Below are 25,129 nucleotides of genomic sequence, written 5' to 3' on the forward strand. Positions count from 1 at the left end.
TCATCATACGGGCGGCCTCCATTCCTTGTAATCTAGTTGCCGCCTCTGAACTGACTCTAACTTCTGAATATCGTTTTTAAAATGTGGAGCTCAAAACTGGATCCCATATTCCAGATGTGGCCTTACAAGGTATTTTAAATTAGATGCACCACTTTGGTGGCGGCTGTGGGCTGTTATTGGAAGGCTAGGAGAAGCCCAATAACCATGGGATGTCCCAGCGTGAGAATACCAGCCCCCAGCTGTTTGGTTTATCTTGGCCGGTTATCGAAAATGAGGGGGACCGCACGCCATTTTTTGAAATAATTAATTTAAACAATCTTGAAAAAGGGAGTGAGTTCCCCTCTATTTTTGATAACCAGCAAAGGTAAAGCTGCCAGGTGAGGGTTATAGCCCCCAGCTGTGTGTTTTACCTGCATTGGTTATCAAAAATAGGGTGGGAGCCCACGTCATTTTTTTTTTTTTTTCAAGTGGTGCACTGGCCAATCACAGCCATGGTAATACTTGACATGGCTATGATAAGGCCAGACATGCCCACACCAGAGAAGCTTCCTAATCGACTGCTCTGCAACCTTTCTACAAGCTTTATTTGGATGGCAAGCCTGACCAGAAACCACATGTACAAGGAAAAGGATGTGTTTGTGGTTCAGCGCCGGACACTAGGTGTTCAGTGCAAACCCCAAACTTTACAGTTCGGGTTCACTCATCCCTACTGACAGCAGATAACACAGGCTTCACCATTCACAATAAGTGATGTCAAAGCTCACCTCCTCCTCCTTTCGCGTCAGGCTGTGTTCTCACTGCAGAGCCAGACAGGCAACCTGATGTCTCTTAGTTGTTCAGTCAGAGCTGGGCGTCGGCTGTTTAATGTGCCCAGCTCCTTTTTCCTGCAGGAGTTAATTCCTGCTGACCTCGGGTCCTCTGCTAGGAGCTCAGGCTGTCAATTGCCAATCAAAGTCATCTACTTCCTATATAAGATCCTGGATCTCACTACTCAGTGCCAATTATAGCTTCAGCATAAGCTCCAGCGATTCCGGTCTTGTTGGTGAACCTGTTTATGGTGATCTTTGTTGTGATATTGAGTGGTGTGAACCTTCCCCTGTTGTGCGTTACTTCATTCCCTTTTTTATTGTTCCCCTGTACACATATTGTCTCTCCTGTGTGTTTTAAGTACAGTGTACAAGTTTCCATTATCCTTTGTCCATGTCGTTTTGTGGTGTTTTGTTATTGTGTTTTCCATGCTGCCACAATAGTGGGGGAGATGAGGAGTAAGGTCAGGGCTCCAAAAGGAGTTAGGGTCATGCTGGGGGCTCAGACCTGGTTACCATCAAGCCTACCTCCAAGATAAGATTTTGTCTCTTTTGCGATCATTTAAGGTCGCTCCTGCCTGTCACATGCTGCGATGTCACTATCGGCGCCGGATGTGCGTCACAAAACCCGTGACCCCGACGATATATTGTTAGCGATGTCGCAGCGTGTAAATGGCCCTTTAGACCATCCGTGCAACCACCGTGTTTTTCAAAAAAATGTCTTGATAAACCAGACATATGTTTTTTACAGCACCTGTACCCGGATTGCAATCAATCTATGTGCTCTGATATACGGATCTTAAGTTTACGTTTGAAAAACATCTTCCAATATTGTATCAGGATGAGATATTATCAGATATTTTGGACAAAGGAGTTAAATTTGTCCCCAAGAGGGCTAGCAGTCTTGGTCATTTACTATCACCTAGTGTATATATAATTTGTTTACTTACGTTATGCTATGAGTAAGAACCCTTGTTCAGCTTGAAACGCGTAAACGCAATGATTTTAATTATTTGTACTTTTGTACACCAATAAAATTAATAATTATTTTATCAAGTCCGTGAATTTCGTGGAATTGGGATACTATATCTTCAAGTGCTGGATGAAACGTTTTTTCTTTGCTACAAGCTAGAGGTCTGAAGCCAGAAAGTCACATAAAGTATACTGGGGAAAAGCGGAGCCGAGGTCAGGGTACAAGGCAGAGGTCAGGAGCCTGGGAACAACGTCAGAGTCAGGGTCCTGGGAGGAGAGTGGTAACAACAACAGGTCCGGGGTACGAGGACAAGATCAAAGCACAAACGGGAGCCAGAGCACTTATTGCAGGCAGGAACAACAACTAGCGTCGTTCTGGTAGAGGTTGCTTCCTAATGAAGCAGAGAAATCAACCGGAACAAGGGACCTGGAGACAGGCCCCTCCTAACACCAGTACAGGAACCAAGGATGGGAAACCACCCATCCACCGGCACAAAATACAAAACAGAACACTGGCTCTGCTGGAGAGCAGAGCACCATGGGTCAGAACCATGACAGGAAGATTTCAGAATGGTGTAAGAAATCAGATCTTCTGACGTCAGTTTTGGTTTTGTGATGCAATTCAAGAGCTATAATTTTTTTTCCAAATTAAACAAAATATTGTCCATAAATTTTTCCATGACAAGACCACTTGTCCTGCACACCGCACTGAGGACTCCTGTAGAAGAGCGGTGATCTTTATGACTTAAGGTGCCCCTACAAATAAGAACAAAGTTGGCCAAACCTGATAGATTCTTTGGAACCATCTGTATACATTCTGACTGTACTCCAACAAATGACAAGAGTTGGGAAACAGCTAGTAAAGGTGGTGGGACATTTATGGAGAAAACAAGAGCCATTTTTTGGAAGACTTTCCTTTTCCAATTCTATCATTATTGGACTACAAAAACATCTCTAACATAACAAGTGACCACTGGGTCTATTATCCGCCTCTCGATATTGCTAAGTCTTCTCTGGAGGTCCATGATTTGGTCTCTTCCTCGATTAGATCAGATGTTCATGCCATTTTTCTCTTGGTGGATAATTTTACTATAAATCTTCTTTAGTCCATTGCGAATCTGTTTGGTTTTAATCCCATAAATTAAGGGGTTAATCACTGGTGGGAGGAGGAGATAGACATTCCCAAACAGAATATGAAGGTTTGGCGTTGTGCTGGTTTTGAACCTGTGTACGACGGACAGACCGATCAAGGGGATGTAGTAAATGAGGACGGCGCATATGTGGGCGGCACACGTGCTGAAGGCCTTCGTACTGGCCTCTTCCACCAGACCAAGTACTGCCTTAATGATCAACAAGTACGAAAAGGAGATGAACAGCGAGTCTATGCCCATGACCGAAAGGATGACAAGGAGCCCATAGATGACATTGACCCTGATGTCTCCACAAGCCAGGTTCATCACCTCTTGGTGCAGACAGTAGGAATGAGTCAAGACGTTATCCTTCCACTGTGGAAGCCTCTTGATGATGAGAGGGATGGGAACCATGAGCAGAGTTCCTCTCACCACAATCATTGCTGACATCTTACAGATTTTCTCAAGGGTTAGAATAGACGAGTATCGTAGAGGGTGACAGATGGCCACATAGCGATCTACAGCCATGGCCACCAAGATCCCTGACTCCAGTGCAGACAAGAAATGAATGAAGAACATCTGGGTAAGACACTTATCGAAACCAATCACCCTGTCATCCATCCAGAAGATCCCCAACATTCTCGGCATGGTTGTGGTGGCAATCAAAAGGTCTATCATTGACAACATGAAGAGGAAGATGTGCATGGGCTCATGGAGCTCTGGCTCCACCTTGATGATGTAGAGAATCGAGAGGTTCCCCATAACAGCAACGATGTACATAGAGATGAGAGGAAAACCCAACCAGAAGTTCAAGTGCTCCAGAGACGGGATCCCGCTGAGGAGGAAATCACTGGAGTTGCTGCAGTTGGCCGGAGCGATGGGCGACATGTCCTGTGTGCGGTTATAGAAGACGCATCTTCTGCAAGAGAGGAGAAAGTGCGACACAGATCAGTAGAAGGTCCTGGCAGTTGGTGTGACCTACAGGATGGTCCTCTGTGACATTGTAGACCACCAGGAACCAACGATGGCTTTAGGGACAATGATCACGTGTCACAAACATACATCGGGAGGCAATGGAATATTTCACATTTATTAATATATTGATAGAGAAGCCCATGTGATGCCAGCATTGTTCATAATTGGCATAAACAAACTGATACATCCACTGCTATAACCTGGGCATCTCCTGTATATAATTATATATGTACAGCCGGTATAACCTGGGCATCTCCTGTATATAATTATATATGTACAGCTGGTATAACCTGGGCATCTCCTGTATATAACTATATATGTACAGCCGGTATAACCTGGGCATGTCCTGTATATAATTATATATGTACAGCCGGTATAACCTGGGCATCTCCTGTATATAATTATATATGTACAGCCGGTATAACCTGGGCATCTCCTGTATATAATTATATATGTACAGCCGGTATAACCTGGGCATCTCCTGTATATAATTATATATGTACAGCCGGTATAACCTGGGTATCTCCTGTATATAATTACATATGTACAGCCGGTATAACCTGGGCATCTCCTGTATATAATTATATATGTACAGCTGGTATAACCTGGGCATCTCCTGTATATAATTATATATGTACAGCCGGTATAACCTGGACATCTCCTGTATATAATTATATATGTACAGCCGGTATAACCTGGTCATCTCCTGTATATAATTATATATGTACAGCCGGTATAACCTGGGCATCTCCTGTATATAATTATATATGTACAGCTGGTATAACCTGGGCATCTCCTGTATATAATTATATATGTACAGCCGGTATAACCTGGGTATCGCCTGTATATAATTATATATGTACAGCCGGTATAACCTGGGTATCGCCTGTATATAATTATATATGTACAGCCGGTATAACCTGGGTATCTCCTGTATATAATTATATATGTACAGCTGGTATAACCTGGGCATCTCCTGTATATAATTATATATGTACAGCCGGTATAACCTGGGTATCGCCTGTATATAATTATATATGTACAGCCGGTATAACCTGGGCATGTCCTGTATATAATTATATATGTACAGCCGGTATAACCCGGGCATCTCGTGTATATAATTATACATGTACAGCCGGTATAACCTGGGCATCTCCTGTATATAATTATATATGTACAGCCGGTATAACCTGGGCATCTCCTGTATATAATTATATATGTACAGCCGGTATAACCTGGGCATCTCCTGTATATAATTATACATGTACAGCTGGTATAACCCGGGCATCGTCTGTATATAATTATATATCTACAGCTGGTATAACCCGGGCATCTCCTGTATATAATTATATATGTACAGCCGGTATAACCTGGGCATCTCCTGTATATAATTATATATGTACAGCCGGTATAACCTGGGCATCTCCTGTATATAATTATACATGTACAGCTGGTATAACCTGGGTATCGCCTGTATATAATTATATATGTACAGCAGGTATAACCTGGGTATCTCCTGTATATAATTATATATGTACAGCCGGTATAACCTGGGTATCTCCTGTATATAATTATATATGTACAGCCAGTATAACCCGGGCATCTCCTGTATATAATTATATATGTACAGCCGGTATAACCTGGGTATCTCCTGTATATAATTATATATGTACAGCCGGTATAATCTGGGCATCTCCTGTATATAATTATACATGTACAGCCGGTATAACCTGGGCATCTCCTGTATATAATTATATATGTACAGCCAGTATAACCTGGGCATCTCCTGTATATAATTATATATGTACAGCCGGTATAACCCGGGCATCTCCTGTATATAATTATATATGTACAGCCGGTATAACCTGGGCATCTCCTGTATATAATTATATATGTACAGCCGGTATAATCTGGGCATCTCCTGTATATAATTATACATGTACAGCCGGTATAACGTGGGTATCGCCTGTATATAATTATATATGTACAGCCGGTATAACCTGGGTATCTCCTGTATATAATTATATATGTACAGCCGGTATAACCTGGGCATCTCCTGTATATAATTATATATGTACAGCCGGTATAACCCGGGCATCTCCTGTATATAATTATATATGTACAGCTGGTATAACCCGGGCATCTCCTGTATATAATTATATATGTACAGCCGGTATAACCTGGGCATCTCCTGTATATAATTATATATGTACAGCCGGTATAACCTGGGCATCTCCTGTATATAATTATATATGTACAGCCGGTATAACATGGGCATCTCCTGTATATAATTATATATGTACAGCCGGTATAACCTGGGTATCTCCTGTATATAATTATATATGTACAGCCGGTATAACCTGGCATCTCCTGTATATAATTATATATGTACAGCCGGTATAACCTGGACATCTCCTGTATATAATTATATATGTACAGCCGGTATAACCTGGACATCTCCTGTATATAATTATATATGTACAGCCGGTATAACCTGGGTATCTTCTGTATAAAATAATACACAGTGCCTTGAAAAGTATTTATACCCCATGAACTTTTCCACATTTTTTCGCGTTACAGCCACAAACGTAGATGGATTTTCTGTACACTAGCACTAAGTACAGGTATAGTACTTATCAAGTATCAAGTGTACAAGAGATGATACCGGGTTTCTCTAGTAATTTAAAAATATTAATCTGAAAATTGTGACGTGCATTTGTATTCACCCCCTAATCCTGTGTAATATCCTTACTGTGCAGAGGCAGCTAGTACACATCTCTCACAATACTTCATACCTATACAATTGTTGGGTTCTCCATCACTTCTTCACTTCGCTCTTCCCTCTCCATCAGGTCACCGGTGGTCCTCAGCCATCTCTCCGAAGTGTTGAGTAGACTTTTGGTTGTTTGGACATCAGACCTCCGAAGATGCCCAGTGCTGAAGATGCCCAGTTCAGAAGACGCTCAGTGCTGAAGACGCCCAGTGCTGAAGACGCTCAGTGCTGAAGACGCCCAGTTCAGAAGATGCCCAGTTCAGAAGACGCCCAGTTCAGAAGACGCTCAGTGCTGAAGACGCTCAGTGCTGAAGACGCCCAGTGCTGAAGATGCTCAGTGCTGAAGACGCCCAGTGCTGAAGACGCCCAGTGCTGAAGACGCTCAGTGCTGAAGACGCTCAGTGCTGAAGACGCCCAGTGCTGAAGACGCTCAGTGCTGAAGATGCTCAGTGCTGAAGACGCCCAGTGCTGAAGACGCTCAGTGCTGAAGATGCTCAGTGCTGAAGACGCCCAGTGCTGAAGACGCTCAGTGCTGAAGATGCTCAGTGCTGAAGACACCCAGTGCTGAAGACGCTCAGTGCTGAAGATGCTCAGTGCTGAAGACGCTCAGTGCTGAAGACGCCCAGTGCTGAAGACGCTCAGTGCTGAAGACGCTCAGTGCTGAAGACGCTCAGTGCTGAAGACGCCCAGTGCTGAAGACGCTCAGTGCTGAAGACGCCCAGTGCTGAAGACGCCCAGTGCTGAAGACGCTCAGTGCTGAAGATGTCCAGTGCTGAAGACGCTCAGTGCAGAAGATGTCAAGTGCTGGATCCACAGTGACGGCACAATGACATGAGCTCGGCACAAGATTGTGGGCGACTCAGGGGTCTGTACGGAGAACAATAGACTGTGAGATGTGCGGAGCTCGATGATAGAGAAAGAGGAAGTGGCTGAATATTATCTGATGGGAACGGACATTACAGCCAATCACTATGAGGAAACTGACCCTGTGCCAGCTGAGTGCCAGCCAAGAGCCCACACACCCCACACCCCCCCGCCGACAGGCACAGTGTGCTGTACAGAATGCCAACATTTTCACAAATGGCATATCTATTACTGCTGACTACCCACTGGTTTCTAAATCATATGTGACAGGTTGTCAGCCCCACTCCCTGGTCAAGACATCAGTGATCCCGTACTGGCTGATTGATCTATTGATCTCTATGTCCTCTCCAGACTCCTATGTTCCCTCCATACTCATCTGTACCACTTGGTCTACTCCTGTTTCCTTTTTCCTTTTCATAACTCCTCTTTACCTGTAAGACCTTTCTGTCTCCTTCCTACTCCTCTGTCCCACTTCATATTCCTCTGTCATCCACCATAGCTCTCTATCCTACTCCATATTCCTCTGTCGTGCACCAGACCTCTCTGTCCCACTCCATATAAGTCTGTCGTCCACCATAGCTCTCTATCCTACTCCATATTCCTCTGTCGTGCACCAGACCTCTCTGTCCCACTCCATAGTTCTCTGTTGTCCACCAGACCTCTCTGTCCCACTCCATATAAGTCTGTCGTCCACCAGACATTTCTATCCCACTCCATATTCCTCTGTTGTCCACCAGACCTCTCTGTCCCACTCCATATTCTTTTGTCATGCACCAGACCTCTTTGTCCCACTCCACATTCCTCTGTTGTCTACCAGACCTCTCTGTCCCACTCCATATTCCTCTGTTGACTACCAGACATCTCTGTCCCACTCCATATAAGTCTGTTGTCCACTAAACCTCTCTGTTCCACTCCATATTCCTCTGTCATCCTCCAGACCTCCCTAATCTACTCCATATTATTCTGTCATCCTCCAGACCTCTCTGTACCACTTCCCCTGTACCACTTCAAATTCCTCTGTTGTCCTCCAAACCTCTCTCCCCCTGTCCATATTTTCTGTCCTCCTCCAGACCTTTCCGTTCAACTCCATGTTCATCTGTTGTCCTCCAGATCCATCGGTATCACCCCATATTCCTCTGTCCTTCTCCATACCTCCCTGTGCCACCCCATAGCCCTCTGTCCTCCTCTAGACCTCTCTGCTCTTCTGCATATTTCTCTGTCATCCTCCAGACCTCTCTAATCCACTCCATATTTCTCTGTCCTCCCCCAGACCTCTTTATATGATTCAAAATTCCTCTGTCCTTCTCCAGACCCCTCTCTACTACTTCAAATTCCTCTATTGCCCTCCAAACCTCTCTTTTCCACTTCATATTGCGCTGTCCTCTTCCTCCTCTGTCCTCTTTTCAACTCCATATTAATTTGTTGTCCTCCAGACCCCTCTGTACCACTGCCTATTCCTTTGTCCTCCTCCAGACTTTTTTGTACCATTTCAGAGAGGTCTGGAGGAGGACAGAGGAATATGATCCACTCCACATTGCTTTGTCTTCCTTCAGACCCTCTCTATCCCAGGCCATATTCCTCTGTCATCCTCCAGACCTCTCTGCTCCAGTCCATATTGCTCTGTACTTCTCTAGACGCCTTAGTCATACACTATATTTCTCAGTCCTCCTCCAGACCTCCCTTTTTAACTCCATATTCCTCTGTCCTCCTCCAAACCCGTCTGTACCTCTCCATCTTGCTTTGTCCTCCTCCAGACTCCTCTGTCTGTGACGCCCTGGCAAAACCAGGTAGCCACAAAAGTGTCCACCCTCCTTGTCACCACCATAAACCCACACCCAGGTACAACACACAGCCATTAAAGCCTAGCCACCCCCTCATGATAATAAGGACACACCAGTGGGATGAGAACGCCCACCTAGGGGTCCTGAGGTGTCAGGGGTGCGAACACAACAGAACAGTTTTGACAACAGTCAAAGACAGTTGTAGTGGAGTTTGGTAGTGAAGCTGACTGAGAAGTGTAGTCAGGGGTAGGGGCCCTTGGACAACCCGGCTAGGTGGCAGACAGTGAACAGGGCCCGCCGGTGCCGACAGCGGGAATCCGGTCCGGAGGCCGTGCACAGACAGGGTACATGGACCCTAGGACGAGGAAGGTTGCATGCCCCTTGTTAATCAACCAGCAGAGGACGAGGTTTCAGGTCTTGTTCTCCAGAAGCCCAGAGAGCGAAACAGAAGCCCAACGCGGGGGATAGGGTGTCTATCAGAACCCACAGAGATCCCAAGGGTCAGATTTCGCGGGCCACAGCTCCCAAACATACACGGTACCGGGACTGGACTTCTCTGTTCCATGCGAAGTCGTCCGACAGAAGAGACAAACACAGAGTGCAGGAGGAAGGGACACCTGTTTACTAACCCGGGTGTGGGCCCCGAATAGACCCTCCTAAGGCAGCCGGTCACTGTCAACTTGGTTTATCTCTGGACTTGTGTGTGATTACTGAACTGTGAGTACACCATTTGTGACGCCCTGGCCAGCCAGGTGGTCACAAATAGAGCCCCTGCATTACACCAGTCCCTAACTAGGTAGCACCAGCCAACCACATAAAACCCTAGTCACCTCCCTCAGTGCTGGATGGACACACCAGGGGCCGAAGTCAGGCGGTTGGCCACGCCCACCGAGCAGTTCGGAGAGCGTGAGGCGGGAAAAGACGAGAGATCAGTATGAGAGTTGAGTGGAGGAGGTCAGGCCTGTGTGACAGGCCTGTGACTGACTGACAGGTGCCGGGGTAGGAGCCTGGGCACCTTTGGCTAGGAGGCATATGGAGGCCTCTGTCTGCAGGAGCCGGGAAGACGGCTCGGTGGAACCGTGGTGGATCGGGGCAGGGTAGTGGCCTGCCGGTACCGACCCGGGGAGCCGACTCAGAAACCGGAGCACAAGGGGGGTACTCAGACCCTGAAACGAGGTCCAGAAGCTACCGGACTGAGTTAATTAACTGATTGCGGGCTGGACTTGAGGTCCTTTCCCACCCAAAGTTCCTCATAGAAGACAACAGCCCAACGAGGAGGATAAGCAGCCACCGCCAAGGCTCAGAGATCCCACGGGCCAGCATCTGTGGGCAAATGGGCTCTTTCGGCCACATCAAGCCGGGGAGCGGACTCCTGAAAGTTGCAAGCGCAGGTAGTCCAATACTACAAAACAGGTGCAAGAGAAAGGCAGAGACCACCAACCGGGTGGAGGACCAGACTGCAGCCGGCTGCAGGCACCGACCACTTTCATCTTGGTTTACCAGAGACTCGAGTGTTTCATTCTAATAGTAAGTACACCAGTGCCCTCTGGCCGCCCATCTCCCTGCACCACCAAAGCACCCCCAATGGGTCCCGGGGCCACCATCGCTGCCCACGGAGGGGTTAACAACTTGCTGCATACCATCTTCCCTGGGTGACCCGGAACAGCAGCGGTGGTGTCCAACCTCACCACATCCCGTGGGTGGCGTCACGAACTTAACACGGCTCCGGCCGTACAACTGCGTCCCCAAACCACAAACAATTCCCTTTTTGATTGGAGTGACCGCAGGACCCCTGGGTCCGGAGACCTTCGAGCCACCCACTGAAGGTCCGGACCGAGCGGCTCGGCTGCCGCCGAGCACGGGGCAGTACACATTGACCCCCGGTCCAACCCGGCACACCACCTTCAGCAGCCATTACTCCCGTGTACCGACCATGGCTCCCGGGACTACGCCTCCCCTACCCGTGGAGGGGATCCCATCCTGCTGCCCCGCTACACCAGCCCCGGACGCCCCATCAACAGGCAGCGGCGGTATCACCATCCCTCACCGCAACCCACAGTTGGCGTCACCGACACAACAAAACCCCCAGTAAATATACCCCTTTCCGACGGTTGTGATGACGGACGGCCGTGCGAGTGACTCGCCCACCCCAGGGCTATGGGACACTCGGTGCCGGGCCGGACTAGTCCGGTGGTAGTCAGTGGTGGCTGGGCCCGGCTCCGTGGCCCTGGTGGGTGTCAGTAGGATATGTGGCTTGCTTGTTAATGGTTGTGTTCGTGACGCCACCTGTGGTATGCGGCTAATAAGCCGCCGCTGCTGTGTGAGGCCTCCGGGATGATATTATGGCAGCAATGGTAGTACTGCTCCCCACAGGTGGAGCAATGCCCGGGGCACAGTTGGTGCTTGTGAATGTCTATGCAGCGGAAATAACAGAGACCACTTCAAGGGTGCAGCTCAAGTTCTTTACTCACAGTTCTTGTCACAGCTGTAGGGACCCTCAGACTGCTGGAACCACTGTCAGGGACCTCCGCCGTTTCTGGGTGATTCAGAGAGTGGAAGCCAGTGCCCTTCTCTTAGTGTCTCTTTCCTCTGCTGTCTTCCTTAGCCTTGCCTTTGTTAGGATGGACCTGGCTTGGCCTCCACTACAGCCTCCAGGCTGGGGGGTCACCTGTCGGCTGATTACCCCTTTTCTGGAAGTCTGCTATGGGTTCTGGCCCTGGGAGTTTACAACGTTCCCTGGTCCTCGGTTTTTACTGTTTGGAGATGATTTTGCACTCCTCCAGTCTCTAGGGACCGTCCCCTGTCACAGCTTAGTCTCTCCACCGATGTGACTGTGGAACAGGCCACCGCAGCCTACAACTACCCGTGGCAGTTCTAGGGCCCTCTCCTTGGTACCTCTAGGCCTGCTCGTCATACTTCCAGGACTACCCGTGGCCCTGCGACTCCTTCTGTCTCCTACGTGGTGTCACCTGGACCTCTGGGTCCCAGGGTCTTCACCAGGAAGCGTCTCCTTCTTTCCTTCTTTCTTTCTTTCTTTCCTCCTTGCCTGCCTCCAGCAGGCCTCCTCCTCCCTCCTTTCTCTCGTTCTTCTCCTCCAACTACATGCTCACTCTCTCACTCCCTGAGGTAGACTGAAACTAACTTGACCTTCCTTTCTCTATCTGCTCTCTGTTGGCTCCTCCCACCTCCCCAGTTGCTAAGCTACCTCCCTATGGAAGCAGGGATGGGTCTTATGGCCCCTCCCACCATGCAGCATGGGGGTGTAAATGCCACTTTCCCTGGTCCCAGTATGTACCTAACAATGGGTGTAGTGTGGATTTACCAGGGGACCGGAGTTCACTCTCTTCCTCTCCCAGAATGGGGCATCACACCGCTGGTGGGGTGCAATGACCTGTGGCGACGGAAGCCTCAGGGGCGCCACACGAGCACGGATCTGGTCACCACTCGAGCCGCAGCAGCGAATCCGGATCCGAGCGGGCCTAGAGAAGCGGCACCGGCCCCCGCCCGCAACATGTCACTCTCCATATTGCACTGTCCTCCTCCAGACCCCTTCTGATTCTTATTCTGGGGTCTCAGTGATCAGTGACTTATATGTAAAAATATCCCCATTTACAAGGCTAAAGTGAGAATGAGTGGCCGGTAAGATCGGCGTGTCCGGTGTCTCATAGTCGCCGCCGTCACATGGACCCTCACAAGACTCTGCTCTCTGCTTTGTTTAGAGCTTGGTTTCCTCCAGATTTGTGACGAGAGCCCAGAGGTCACCACCGAGCTGTGGTGCCGCAGTCACATCATGGAGGATGAAGAGGATCCAGCAGCTCCTGAGAAGATCTAGTGACCTCCAGGCCCAAGGGAAGTAAGAGGCTGGAAAATATTGGCGGCCACACAAAATATTCACACCAAGGGCACAATGTGGCCATTCTCACTTAGGGGTGTACTCACTTTTGTTGCCAGTGGTTTAGACATTAATGACTGAGATGAGTTATTTACACTGCTATACAAGCTGCGCACTGACACTGCACATTGTATACAAGCTGCACACTGACACTCTACATTATATACAAGTTGCACACTGACACTGCATATTGTATACAAGCTGCACACTGAGACTGCGCATTGTATACAAGCTGCGCACTGACACTGCACATTGTATACAAGCTGCGCACTGACACTGCACATTGTATACAAGCTGCACACTGACACTGCACATTGTATACAAGCTGCACACTGACACTGCACATTGTATACAAGCTGCATACTGACACTGTACATTGTATACAAGCTGCACACTGACACTGCACATTGTATACAAGCTGCACACTGACACTGTACATGGTATATAATCTACACATTGTATCACAGGGTCAGTTCTGCAGCACTCTCCAAGGAAGAGATAGAGATAAATATTTACAGAAATGTGAGGGTGTACTGACTCTTGTGATATAGAGTGTGTGTGACAACATGGCCTCTGTCAGTGCTTAGCAGGGGTTACATTTCTTATAATTCAGCCAGACATGAAGACAGTTTGTTTATAGACGGGGATAAGCCCTCATTGTTCTACAAGACTCTTGTTGACGCATGTAATTGGCCTGGCTAATGAAGGCCAGACACACAGATAAATCAATTATGCGAACTTCCCATTGTATTACTTAGGGTACCTTCACACTTTAGCGATGCAGCAGCGATCCGACCAGCGATCTGACCTGGTCAGGATCGCTGCTGCATCGCTACATGGTCGCTGGTGAGCTGTCAAACAGGCAGATCTCACCAGCGACCAGTGACCAGCCCCCAGCCAGCAGCGACGTGCAAGCGACGCTGCGCTTGCACGGAGCCGGTGTCTGGAAGCTGCGGACACTGGTAACTAAGGTAAACATCGGGTATGGTTACCCGATGTTTACCTTAGTTACCAGCGTGTGTCGCCCTGGGCAAGCCAGGGGACACAGATAACAACACCACTACACCCCACACTCCAGGTAGGCACACCTGCTTAAAAGAAATCCTTGTTGCCTCCCTCCAGGAGTCTGTGATGCACACCAGGGGGTGGGCCAGGCGGTTGGCTCCGCCCACCAAGGAGCTCACAACTCTGGAGGCAGGAAGTTATCAGGCAGAACTGTCAGGGACATGAAGGAGTGAACAGCAGATTAGCCCAGGCAGGGCTTAAGTAAAGAAGCAGAGTAGCCCAGGCAGGGGCTAGAGGAAACAACCAGAAGTGAAAGTGAAGGAAAGGAAAGTGGAAAAGGAGGAAAGCAAGAAGTGGTGACAGAGCCGAGAGAAGGAGAAGCCTGAGAGCCCAGCTGTGTGTAGGGCTAGAACAGCAAGGTCAGCGACGGCGGTGACTGTCCGGAGGGGGACCGTTTGGAAGTTCCTGGAAGGACCCCGTTGGCTGTGTGCCCGGTGGTCTGGAGCAGTGTTCCGAAGGACAGTCAGCACCAGGGCAGGGGCCTCTCGGACCCCGGCAAGGCTAGGAGTCGCCCAATTTGCCGAATCCGTCAGTGAAGGGGACGCAGATCCCCCAGCAACAAAGTCCCGATTGACGGCAACAGCCCGACCATTACCGGGGAGACACCGCCACCGCCAAGGCACCAGTTTCCCCAGGGCCAGCGCCTGCGGGCAAAGTGTAGAGCTCCTCCGGCCCAGATTGCAGTCGGGGAGCGGGTAACCGGAGGGAATCCACCGCTACCATCAGTCAAACAGGTGCAAGGAAGAGAGACGTCACCGTCACCTACCGGGAGTGCAGGTGCAACCGTCTGTGGGACCGTCCTACCAGCCGTTGGTTTACCGTACAAACTGTGTCCGTGTCTCAGGCTGAGTGAGTACCACAGTGCCGCAAGGCATAGCGCTGCCCCCGCGTCCCTGCGCCCTCCAGGCCCTACACTTCACATCTCTTCACCGGGCCCCGGGATCACCAACCCCTACCCACGGAGGGGCAACACAACACCTGGCTGCTCCCATCACCATCCCCGGGACCCTCACACTGAGCAGCGGTGGTGCCATCACCACAACCGTGGGTGGCGTCACGAACTATAATCCCAACAAACACCCCCCTTTTCACTCACGGGCGAGGAGTGTCGCTCGAGACACCCCGGGATCCGGCCCGCAGCTCGAGCCACCAGGAGCAACTGCCGGACCCGAGCAGAAGGGGTGAGCGCGGTGTGCTGACACCCTCCTCCCCGCCCGCGACAAGCGCACACCACTTCCTTGCTTTCCTAGCTACAGTACACATCAAGTTAATTAACCCGATGTGTACAGCAGCTACATGTGCAGAGAGCCGGAGCCGGCAGCACAGGCAGCGTGAGAGCTGCGGAGGCTGGTAACTAAGGTAAATATCGGGTAACCACCTTGGTTACCCGATGTTTATCTTGGTTACAAGCTTACCTCAGCTGCCAGACGCCGGCTCCTGCTCCCTGCTCGCTTCATTTGTCGCTCTCTCGCTGTCACACACAGCGATCTGTGCGTCACAGTGGGAGAGCGCCTTTGAAGAAAACGAACCAGGGCTGTGTGTAACGAGCAGCGATCTCGCAGCAGGGGCCAGATCCAGTGTCATACACAGCGAGATCGCTAATGAGGTCACTGCTGCGTCACAAAAAGCGTGACTCAGCAGCGATCTCGGCAGCGATCTCGCTATGTGTGAAGCACCCCTAAGTGAATTGCTAGATGTGATGTAACTTACCTGTCTATCCTGTCTCTGGATATTTGAATATGGCTTGAAATTCATCCAATAAGAGCTCCGTCTTATCCACCAATCGTGAAGACCCCAATGGTCTGAATGGAGAGCTCAGGGGTATAAGAAGGACTGTCCATTGTCCGGGTAGACTTTTGCTACATGATACAATCTAGGCTCTGCGGATCTGATTGGAAAGCCATAACTGAACCTGGATTATAAAACTACATGGACCTCAGCATCGAATGCAAGGATTCGGCTGAGATATCAAGGACTACCTAAGGAAGGAATCCAGCTTGTGACAATCCAGTTACCTGTTACAGACTTTGCGGTCCTCAGCCAGCTTCCTAAATCTGGCGTTATTCCAGTCTCGATGGGTGCCCGCTGAAAGCGGGGTGCTGCTGGATTGGAGTAAATAGCCCTGGAAGCTCTGAGGCACGGACATTCTAATCCCTGGTGAGCCAGCGGAAGGGGGAGACTCTGTTGCCTGTTACATTTGTGAGTTTTGCTGGTTATGTGTTCTGTGCCGTTAATTGTTTGGGGATCCAATAAAGTCTAACTATTGTGGTTCCCTCATCCTGTGTTGTCTGAGTAGTGTTACGCCCACGGTTAAGGAGGCCGGCGTTCAGTTGGGATGAGCCCTGGGCCATTCTGTCTTTCTAAAGGCGGCCGGGCCAGCGGACGAGAGCACCCACTGAGCCCCGTGTCTCCACAGGAGAGCACCCACTGACCCCGGTGTCTCCACAGGAGAGCACCCACTGACCCCCATGTCTCCACAGGAGAACACCCACTGACCCCCGTGTCTCCACAGGAGAGCACCCACTGACCCCGTGTCTCCACAGGAGAGCACCCACTGACCCCCATGTCTCCACAGGAGAGCACCCACTGACCCCCGTGTCTCCACAGTGTGTGTTATGAGTTTATTAAGGGTAAACATGTATGAGTAATGTATATATTTGTAGGTGTATGTGTGGCGCCCCTGACCTGGTCAGGCACCACTGAGTACTGCACCTATGTTGGGTCAGTACAAAACAAGTAATCCCAGAGGCTGATTAGGGTGTGGATACACACAGACACTCAGTAACCAGGAACACACTGTCAGGGCCGGGCGGTCGGGCAGACCCAGGAGGTGGATCCACTGGGCCGAACTCTAAGATGGTGGTAGGGAGTCCGGTAGCTGAAGCACTGATGGGCAGCAGAACAGTCCGTGCAAGTGAAGGTAGCGGAGGAGTCCCTGGGACCACGGAGTCACAGATGGCAGTCCGGGTGACGTAGCTCAGGTTCGGAAGCCAAGATGATGTCAGGCGGGGTCCGGAACCTTTGGAGCAAGATGACGGGTCACCGCAGGGATCCGAGATGGTACGGACTGTCAGATGGCAGACGGACAGCGTGCGGGGCTCGGGATTCAGCAGGACTGGATGGCATGGCGGGATCAGCTCTAGAAGAGAGATACGTAAGTATGGCAGGAAAACACAAGGAGACCTGACTCCTAGCTCAGAAAACACGAAGATCAGGCCCCGCCCCCTTGGACAAGAACCCCCTTTATACCCCGTACCTGTCTAACCTCATTTCCTGTTAATGGGCGCTGGCCCTTTAAGAAAGGGTCAGTGACCGCGCGCGCGCCCTAATGCGCATGCGCGCGGCCCGGGTGCCAGAAGCCAGGGAAGGAGGCTGAGAGGAGGACGCAGGGGAGCCGGCCAGGGCCTGGGAGGACGTCGGGCGCCGGGATCGGCGGCCAGGGAGCCTAGGAAGGACGGGCACAAGAGGCTGGGACGCGGGGAGCGTGGCAGGTGAGCCGGGGAGCGGGACAGGAGACCCGGGAAGGGGAGCCGAGGACCCGGGGAGCGTGACAGTACCCCCCTCCCCACGCCCCCCTCCCCGCAACCGGGACATGAAGGCACGGATCAGAGGAGAGCCCACGTTCTCCCTGGGTTCCCAGGATCTATCCTCAGGACCATACCCCTCCCAGTCCACCAGGAAGAACTGCCGGCCACGAACAGTCTTCATGGCCACGATATCCCTTACCGCATAGATGTCGTCCTCAGCAATAGGAGGAGGAGCCGGACTGGCAGCAGCGGAGAAGGGACCAAGGAACACCGGCTTGAGTAGAGAGACGTGGAAGGAGTTGGGTATTTTCATCGTGGTCGGAAGCCTCAGTTTGTAGGAGACCTCATTGATCTTGCTGAGGATCTTAAACGGCCCGATGTAGCGAGGACCCAGCTTGTAGGAAGGTATCTTCAGTCGGATGTACTGGGAAGCAAGCCAGACCAGGTCACCAGGAGAGAAACACGGAGGGTCTAGACGCCTTTTGTCAGCGTGTTTCTTCATCCGCTGGGAAGCGCGCCCAAGGGACGCCTTGACAGAGTCCCAAATAGTAGCGAAGTCACGGGCTACAGTATCAGCAGCAGGGACATCCGAAGAAGGGGATATAGGCAACGGGACGGAAGGCTGCAGTCCGTAAACGACATGGAAGGGAGATTTGGAGGACGACTCACTGACGTGGTGGTTATGGGAGAATTCAGCCCAAGGCAGAAGCGTGGACCAGTCGTCGTGATGGGCGTTGACATAGTGACGTAAGAAGGAGGTCAAGATTTGATTGACCCTTTCCACTTGGCCATTAGACTGAGGATGGTAAGCGGAAGAAAAGTCCAGAGTCACTCCCAGATGTTTGCAGAGAGCCCTCCAGAAGCGGGAGGTGAACTGAGTTCCTCTGTCGGACACGATGTGGGAAGGAAAGCCATGCAAGCGGAAGATATGTTGTATATAGGCTTCCGCGAGTTCCTGAGCAGAGGGCAGTCCGGGCATAGGGACGAAGTGAGCCATTTTGGAGAACCGATCCACCACGACCCATATGACTGTGTGTCCGGATGATACTGGCAAGTCCGTAATAAAGTCCATCGCTATGTGTTGCCATGGAACTGAGGGTATCGGCAGAGGCAGAAGACGGCCATAGGGCAGGTGTTTGGGCGTCTTGTTCCTGGCACAAGAGGGGCAGGCAGAGACAAAGGCGGCAACGTCCGTGCGAAGGGATGGCCACCAGTAATGGCGTACAATCGCACCCCATGTTCTCTTCTGGCCTGCATGGCCGGCTGTTTTCGAGGCATGACCCCAGTGTAACACTTTTTGCCTGTCGGTCTCAGAGACATAGGTCTTCCCGGGTGGTATCTGGGCCAGAGTGACAGGGGCCACCGGAACAATCTTGCTAGGAGAGATGATAGGTTGGGTAGTCTCTTCCTCCTGCTCCAGAGGCATGAGAGACCTAGACAAGGCATCAGCGCGTATATTCTTGTCTGCGGGTCGGAAGTGAAGCTGGAAGTCAAACCTGGCAAAGAATAAGGACCACCTGGCTTGTCGTGGGTTCAGTCGCTGAGCGGACCGCAGGTATTCCAGGTTCTTGTGGTCCGTGTAGATAATCACAGGGTACACTGCTCCTTCCAGGAGGTAGCGCCACTCCTCCAGAGCCAGTTTGACCGCCAATAGTTCTCGGTCACCGATGGTGTAATTACGTTCAGGTGCTGAGAAGCTTTTAGAGAAGAAACCGCAAGTCACCATCTTCCCGGAGGAGGATTTTTGCATGAGCACTGCTCCGGCTCCTGAGGAGGAGGCATCCACCTCTAAGGTGAACTGGCGGTTTAACTCCGGTCGGTGGAGTACAGGAGAGGAGGCGAATGCTCGCTTCAGGGAGCAAAACGCGGCGTCGGCCGCAGGTGACCAGTCCTTTGGATTAGCCTCCTTTTTGGTCAGAGCGGAGAGAGGGGCAGTCAGGGCGGAGAAGTGAGGGATAAACTGGCGGTAGTAGTTGGCAAATCCCAGGAACCGTTGGATTGCCTTCAGTCCAGACGGGGGAGGCCAGTGGAGGATGGAGGAGACCTTCTTTGGATCCATCTGCAGCCCAGTACCCGAGATGATGTATCCCAGGAAAGGAAGAGAAGACTGCTCAAAGACGCACTTTTCATATTTGGCGTAGAGATGATTCTCTCTCAGTCTCTGTAGAACCAGCTTTACGTTCTCTCTGTGGGTCTGGAGGTCCGGAGAGAAGACAAGGATGTCATCCAGATACACTACTACACATACGTAGAGGAGGTCCCGGAAAATGTCGTTCACCAGTTCTTGGAATACGGCAGGAGCGTTACACAGACCGAAGGGCATCACGCAGTATTCATAGTGCCCATCGCGAGTATTAAACGCGGTCTTCCATTCGTCTCCAGAGCGGATACGAACTAGGTTGTAGGCACCCCGAAGATCCAGTTTGGTGAACACACGGGCTCCTCTGAGCCGATCGAATAATTCGGGGATGAGCGGTAGAGGGTACTTGTTTTTTATGGTAATCTGATTCAAGCCCCGGTAGTCAATGCATGGGCGTAGGTCACCCTCTTTCTTCTTAACGAAGAAGAAGCCTGCTCCCGCAGGAGAGGAGGATCTCCGGATGAATCCCTTTGCCAGGCTTTCCGTGATGTAGGTGGACATGGCCCTGGTTTCGGCTGGAGACAACGGATATATCCGTCCTCGAGGTGGTGTTGTTCCTGGGAGCAGGTCGATGGCGCAATCGTAGGGACGGTGTGGCGGAAGTACCTCGGACTCCTTCTTGTCAAAAACGTCCGCGAAGGACCAATAGGCCGAGGGCAGACCCGGTAGGTACTCAGGAACCGGAGGTCGTCGGACTGGTTGTATAGACTTTATACATCTTTCATGACAGGCAGAGCCCCAACGGGTGATTTCGCCAGTACCCCAGCTGACTGATGGTTCGTGTGTTCGCAACCAAGGAAGTCCCAGCAGGATTTGATGGGACATGTGTGGAAGAACGTAGAGAGAGATGTTCTCGGTGTGCAGAGCACCGATACGCAGTTCCACCGGCTTGGTGATCCAGGAGATGGTATCAGAGAGGGGTCTCCCATCCACCGAGGCAATCAGTAGGGGCTTCTCGAGTAGAGTAACAGGCAGCTGGTATTTGTCCACCGTGGCCTGCTGGATAAAATTGCCTGCTGCTCCGGAGTCGAGGTATGCCTCAGCCGTGAAGCGCGTCTCTCCTGTTGATACTTGTACCGTCCACATAACTGGGTCTGAGAGAGTCCCAGCACCTAGGGTGGCCTCTCCTACCAACCCTAGGCTTTGGAGTTTCCCGGCCTTTCCGGACAGGAGTGTAGGAGATGTGTGCCCTCTCCGCAGTAAAAGCAGAGGCCCTTGGCGAGCCGCTCTGCTCGACGTTGGTCAGACTGTCTTACTCGGTCAACCTGCATGGGTTCGTGGACAGGAATCCCAGCTGTTGATGACTGTGGCACAGAGGATTTCTGTGGCGGGGAGGAGTGCCGTACCGCACGTCGCTCACGAACCAGCTCCTTGGAGCGCTCCTGAAAACGAATGTCCACTCGAGTGGCTAGGGCAATCAGGGCATCTAGGGTGGAGGGCACGTCACGACCCGCCAACTCATCTTTGATGCGACTCGAAAGTCCTTCCCAGAAGGCGGCTGTCAGGGCCTCATTATTCCACCCGAGTTCAGAAGCCAAAGTGCGGAAACGGATGGCGTATTGGCCCACCGTCAGTGTTCCTTGACGTAGGCGGAGAAGTGATGAAGCAGACGCAGAGGCGCGTCCCGGCTCGTCAAAGGTACTGCGAAAGGCCTGCAGGAACTCTTGAAGATCCTTGGTCATGGGGTCCTCCTTCTCCCACAAGGGGTTCATCCACGCCAGTGCCTCGCCCTCCAGGTGAGACATGATGAAGGCGACCTTGGCTTGGTCGGAGGCAAACAGATGTGGCAGCTGCGTGAAATGAAGGGAACATTGGTTTATGAAGCCCCTGCAGGTCTTGGGATCTCCAGCATAACGAGGTGGTGACGCCAAACGGAGTCGGGAGGCATCCGACGCGGCTGCCACTGGTGCGGGAGCCGTGGATTGCCTAGTGGGGGACCTGGTTGCCGCAGGCGTCATTGATGCTTGTAACGTGTACAGGCGGGTGTCCACGGAGGTCATAAATTGCAGCATGCGGGTCTGGACTTCACGCTGGCGTTGGAGTTCCTCTTGCAGGGCCAATAGTGCTGCAGCGGGATCCATGGCCTGATCTTACTGTCAGGGCCGGGCGGTCGGGCAGACCCAGGAGGTGGATCCACTGGGCCGAACTCTAAGATGGTGGTAGGGAGTCCGGTAGCTGAAGCACTGATGGGCAGCAGAACAGTCCGTGCAAGTGAAGGTAGCGGAGGAGTCCCTGGGACCACGGAGTCACAGATGGCAGTCCGGGTGACGTAGCTCAGGTTCGGAAGCCAAGATGATGTCAGGCGGGGTCCGGAACCTTTGGAGCAAGATGACGGGTCACCGCAGGGATCCGAGATGGTACGGACTGTCAGATGGCAGACGGACAGCGTGCGGGGCTCGGGATTCAGCAGGACTGGATGGCGTGGCGGGATCAGCTCTAGAAGAGAGATACGTAAGTATGGCAGGAAAACACAAGGAGACCTGACTCCTAGCTCAGAAAACACGAAGATCAGGCCCCGCCCCCTTGGACAAGAACCCCCTTTATACCCCGTACCTGTCTAACCTCATTTCCTGTTAATGGGCGCTGGCCCTTTAAGAAAGGGTCAGTGACCGCGCGCGCGCCCTAATGCGCATGCGCGCGGCCCGGGTGACAGAAGCCAGGGAAGGAGGCTGAGAGGAGGACGCAGGGGAGCCGGCCAGGGCCTGGGAGGCCGTCGGGCGCCGGGATCGGCGGCCAGGGAGCCTAGGAAGGACGGGCACAAGAGGCTGGGACGCGGGGAGCGTGGCAGGTGAGCCGGGGAGCGGGACAGGAGACCCGGGAAGGGGAGCCGAGGACCCGGGGAGCGTGACACACACACAGCTTAGAGGGGACCCCTGGGCAGTCCCAGGGAGGGGGCATGGCCCTCGCATCCCAGCTAGTGGTGGGTGTGGGACTGGAGACAGGGAGTTGTGCAGTGGCAGCCGAAGGAGTAGAAGTGGAGTAACCGCGTCGGGAGGCTAGAGCAGAGGAGCAGGGCCCTGCCAGACACTGCACCAGTCAGTGGCTGCTGGCGGGGGTGAAAGGCTACCCTGTGGTGCCGCCTGAAAACCTCCTAGGGCAGTAGCAAGAGGTGGCTGAGTAAGGAGACTGCCGGTAGTCCAAGCCCGCACGGGGATACAGGTCCCCAGAGCAGTGAACCCATCTACTCGGCCTGCCAAACCTGCTGGTGAGGGCCCTTTATGTGCCTCACCAACCTACACAGAGTTTGCAGCTACAGCATCGACGAGGGGGCCCATAAGGAGGATTGAGCCAGGAGCCGTCTTACCTTGGTCTACGCTGCCAGCAAACGGGCCAGAAAGGGGAGAACGGCAGAAGCGACTTCCCTGGGTGATTCCAGCAATACTACAAGTAGGAGTCACCCCAAACAAGAAGGGCAAGGAAGGCGAGTCAGCAGTCACCCCTACATCAGCCGAAGGGATATCTGGTTCCACCTGGTTCATCATAGCATCGCCCGGGTTAACCCCTACCACCTGAAAGTGAGTAAAAACCCTGAAAGACTTTGCTGCTTGTGTGTGAGTTCTTCTGCGACCTGTGGTGCTACACACTTACACTGGGCCCTGGGGCCAGCCTCACTCTCGGGAGGCCACAACAACTGACTGCATCTACCATCAGCTCCAGGCGTTCCCTAAACTGCAGTGGCGGTCACTCCCCTGACCGCAATTACCGAGCGTGGCGTCACGATTCCCATAGAAGTTAACTTGACCTACCTGTGGCCAGAAGAATCCCAACACGTGGAGTCCCTGAGGCGACCTGAAGGTAATGCGGGGGCTCCACATCTGGCGTCACGAACAATATCAGGACTAGACCTGTTAAGACAGGTGACCATGTGCCTTGGTGGTCCGTTTGAAAAACGTTTGAAGCGCCGCCATATTGCCACCGCAGAAAGCGCGCCAAGAAACAACAGCAGCCCGCGCAAGAAGTAACCGCCCACGAAGAGGTGTGGCTACCCAGTGAACCCCTTCAGCGTTCTGACCTCGCGAGTGATGGGGGTGGATCTGACTTTACCCGGCGGAGATGTTCAAGGGTGGGGGAAAAGGAAGGAGAAGGTTCTAGTCTGCTGCAGGAAGTTAAGCTGAGAGGTTGCAGAAGGAACCTGGTGAGCAGCGACGACGCAGAGAGAATGGCGTCTGCACACGGTGAACCAGAACCAGGCTCCGCTGCCTGGTGGGACTGGGAGCTTGCCCAGTTCTGCGACCGTCTGCAAGCAAGAGTGATGCAGCAAGTAATGGAAGGGCGCTCAGAGCTCCGGGAGCTGGCTGTGGCGGTTCGGGCCTACAAGAGGTGCACCGCGCGACAAGTGTCACACCGGGAGGTGACCACCCAGACCCCGATGCTGATGCCTTTGGGTGAGTCCCACGTTGCCCCCGCCTGTTCGTGTAAGCTGACCCCGCCGGCGTTGCTACAACCTGAGGCCCCTGCGATGCCCGCCACAATCCCTGCTGCGACGTCCGGTGCAGAGATGTCCCGTCCGGCCAGACCAAACCAGGCCACAGCCACGCCACGTCCAGCCAGACCAGACCAGGCCGCAGCCACGTCCGGACAGACCAGACCAGGCCGCAGCCACGCCACGTCCGGCCAGCCCAGACCAGGCCGCAGCAGCGTCCCGTCCGGCCAGACCAGACCAGGGCGCAACGCCGTCTACCCCAGCCTGCAAAGCAGAGGCAGCCACCGCACCCCAGCCGCCGACTGAAAAATCGGGTCCTGCGTCCCCACCAAGAGAAGACCCTGTGTTCCTACAGCTTAAAGAAGAGCTGAATGCCCGCTACCCCAAAGACCTGGTGGACAGATACATAGTCTCCAGGCAGTTACCTGGACATGGAGTGGTCCAAGCAGCTGCCGTGGCTAGGAAGAGCCAACCACCCTGGCCCTCCGATGAATGTCCATCTCCAGGTCTGCTGCCGGAGCAACCAGAGGAGTGCTGCAGATTACTAAGGGGGAGAATAGACCTGGAGGCTGAAGTGCCGATCCCTGAACAGCCGGAGGAGGACGCAGCACCCTTTAAAATTGAGGGAGGCCCGGAGGTCGAGATGTTTCCCTACTCCCTCTGGGGAGAGGTCCCAACACCCCCTGCTGAGGAAGAGCTGACTATCTACATGCCCAGCCTGCACGTGACCTGGGAGCCTGCAGACAGCAAGGTGGCGGTAATTCGGAGGCCAGCCAGCAGA

General features: G+C 52.2%; 1 protein-coding gene across 2 annotated transcripts in view; it reads right to left on the reverse strand.

The window, feature by feature from the left end:
• Positions 1-373: 373 nt before the first annotated feature.
• LOC142290775 (olfactory receptor 51E1-like) overlaps positions 374-25,129 on the reverse strand; it is a 45,944-nt gene continuing 21,188 nt past the window's right edge. Inside the window, exons 1-2 of one of the 2 annotated variants that reach the window (XM_075334771.1) lie at positions 6,679-7,088; positions 375-3,827 (exon numbers count right to left, since the gene is read on the reverse strand). In XM_075334771.1, coding sequence (XP_075190886.1) covers positions 2,828-3,796 — 969 coding nt within the window. In that variant the 5' untranslated portion in view covers positions 3,797-3,827; positions 6,679-7,088 and the 3' untranslated portion in view covers positions 375-2,827. Of the gene's footprint in view, positions 3,828-6,678; positions 7,089-25,129 lie in introns of those variants that run through there. The other variant, XM_075334772.1, reaches the window with a different exon arrangement.

Source organism: Anomaloglossus baeobatrachus, chromosome 2, assembly GCF_048569485.1.
Source record: "Anomaloglossus baeobatrachus isolate aAnoBae1 chromosome 2, aAnoBae1.hap1, whole genome shotgun sequence".
NCBI lineage: Eukaryota > Metazoa > Chordata > Amphibia > Anura > Aromobatidae > Anomaloglossus > Anomaloglossus baeobatrachus.